The 1,467-nt window shown below is 47.9% G+C and overlaps 1 protein-coding gene across 1 annotated transcript in view; it reads right to left on the minus strand.

The window, feature by feature from the left end:
- Positions 1 to 1,467, minus strand: part of LOC101853371 (dynein heavy chain 8, axonemal) — a gene marked incomplete at its 3' end in the record, with an annotated part of 107,937 nt that overhangs the window by 31,814 nt on the left and 74,656 nt on the right. Inside the window, 2 exon segments of the mRNA XM_035968421.1 lie at positions 506 to 747; positions 1,269 to 1,416. Of these exon segments, the coding sequence (XP_035824314.1) occupies positions 506 to 747; positions 1,269 to 1,416 (390 nt within the window).

Consider the following 1,467-nt stretch of genomic DNA (forward strand, 5'->3'; position numbering starts at 1 on the left):
ACAGACAGACAGACAGACAGACAGACAGACAGACAGACAGACAGACAGACAGACAAACAGACAGAAAATTGTCACTCTGTAGAAAAAAGAGGGACTAGAAATGCACAAACACGTAAACAAGGAGAGAGGAATTGTGTGTGAGATGAAAAAGACCTTATGTAGTAGCCTCACTCACCTCTAAAATGAGTGTCTAGGTCAGTAGACAGACATAAAGTAGCCTACACTCACCTGTAGGATGGTCGTCTCAAGCTATACAGAAATTTATAAAGTAGCCTGCACTCACCTCTTGGAGGTTTGTCTAAAGAAATACACACAGACATAAAGTAGCCTACACTCACCTCTAGGACTGCTGACTAAAGAGATACAGACAGACACAAAGAAGCCTACACTCACCTCTGGGATGTGTGTCTAAAAAATACAGACAGACATAAAGAAGCCTACACTCACCTCTAGAATGGGTGATCAAAGCAATACAGACGGACATAAATTAGTATCCTAAACTCACCTCTAGGATAGGCGTCCAGGGCAGCACAGACTGGGACATGAAGATCATGCCACACCTGGACACGGTGGCGGGCGAGGCGTTGTCAATGTTGTGTACCTCAAACAGGATCTTACACGTCGGGGCCATGGGAATTCGGTCACCGTTAGCCAGGGTCAAGGTCTTGTTGTCGTCAAGCACAGAGTTGAGGTTTTCTATCCAGATGGCGTCCACTGGACCGTCCAGGATTAGCCACACGTGGTCACCTGAGAGATGACGGGGGAGGAAATGTTACGTCATTTATTGCCAGAAAGCATTACGTAATTCCTAACCACGCATGGTCACCTGAGGTAAAACACAGACAAGTGTTACGTCATTTACAGCTACATGACATGGTCAAATGAGGGAAAACAAGGGGAAAAGTTATGTCATTTAGAGCTACACGTGGAGACATGAGTCATGTCAAGGAGGGTGTTTCGCAATTCACATTCACATGTGGTCACTTGAGTCATACGAAGGAAGGTGGGGAGGGGGATGTTATGTCATTTACAGCCACACGTGGTCACCTGAGGAATGACCGTAAAGAGGGGGGGGGGAGTATTAGTAGGCCTTTTTTCGGCTTATGTAACATAGTTAGGTTATCCTGCATACAAGTGCAGAAGATTAGAGGTATTACAAGAAAGTAACAAACACAAAACAGGAGGAGGACGACCGGAGAGATAAGGCCGATAGATGTTTGCTAGGAAAGAAGGAGCAGACCACACCAGACCACCCGCAAACCACCCACCTTTCTTGACTTTGAGAGTGCGGCGCCACAGCGTGGAGAAGATCCCGTCCGTCCAGTCGTTGGTGGCAGCATCCAGTCGGCCGAACATCTGCGGGGCCGTGATGGCCTTGGGGTTCATGCGCATCTCTCTGTGGGGCTGGCCCAGGTCCTGGCGGTGACAAACATGTGCACACCGTGAAAGTACACCTTACAACACACA

Source organism: Aplysia californica, unplaced genomic scaffold, assembly GCF_000002075.1.
Source record: "Aplysia californica isolate F4 #8 unplaced genomic scaffold, AplCal3.0 scaffold00058, whole genome shotgun sequence".
NCBI classification, from domain to species: Eukaryota; Metazoa; Mollusca; class Gastropoda; order Aplysiida; family Aplysiidae; genus Aplysia; species Aplysia californica.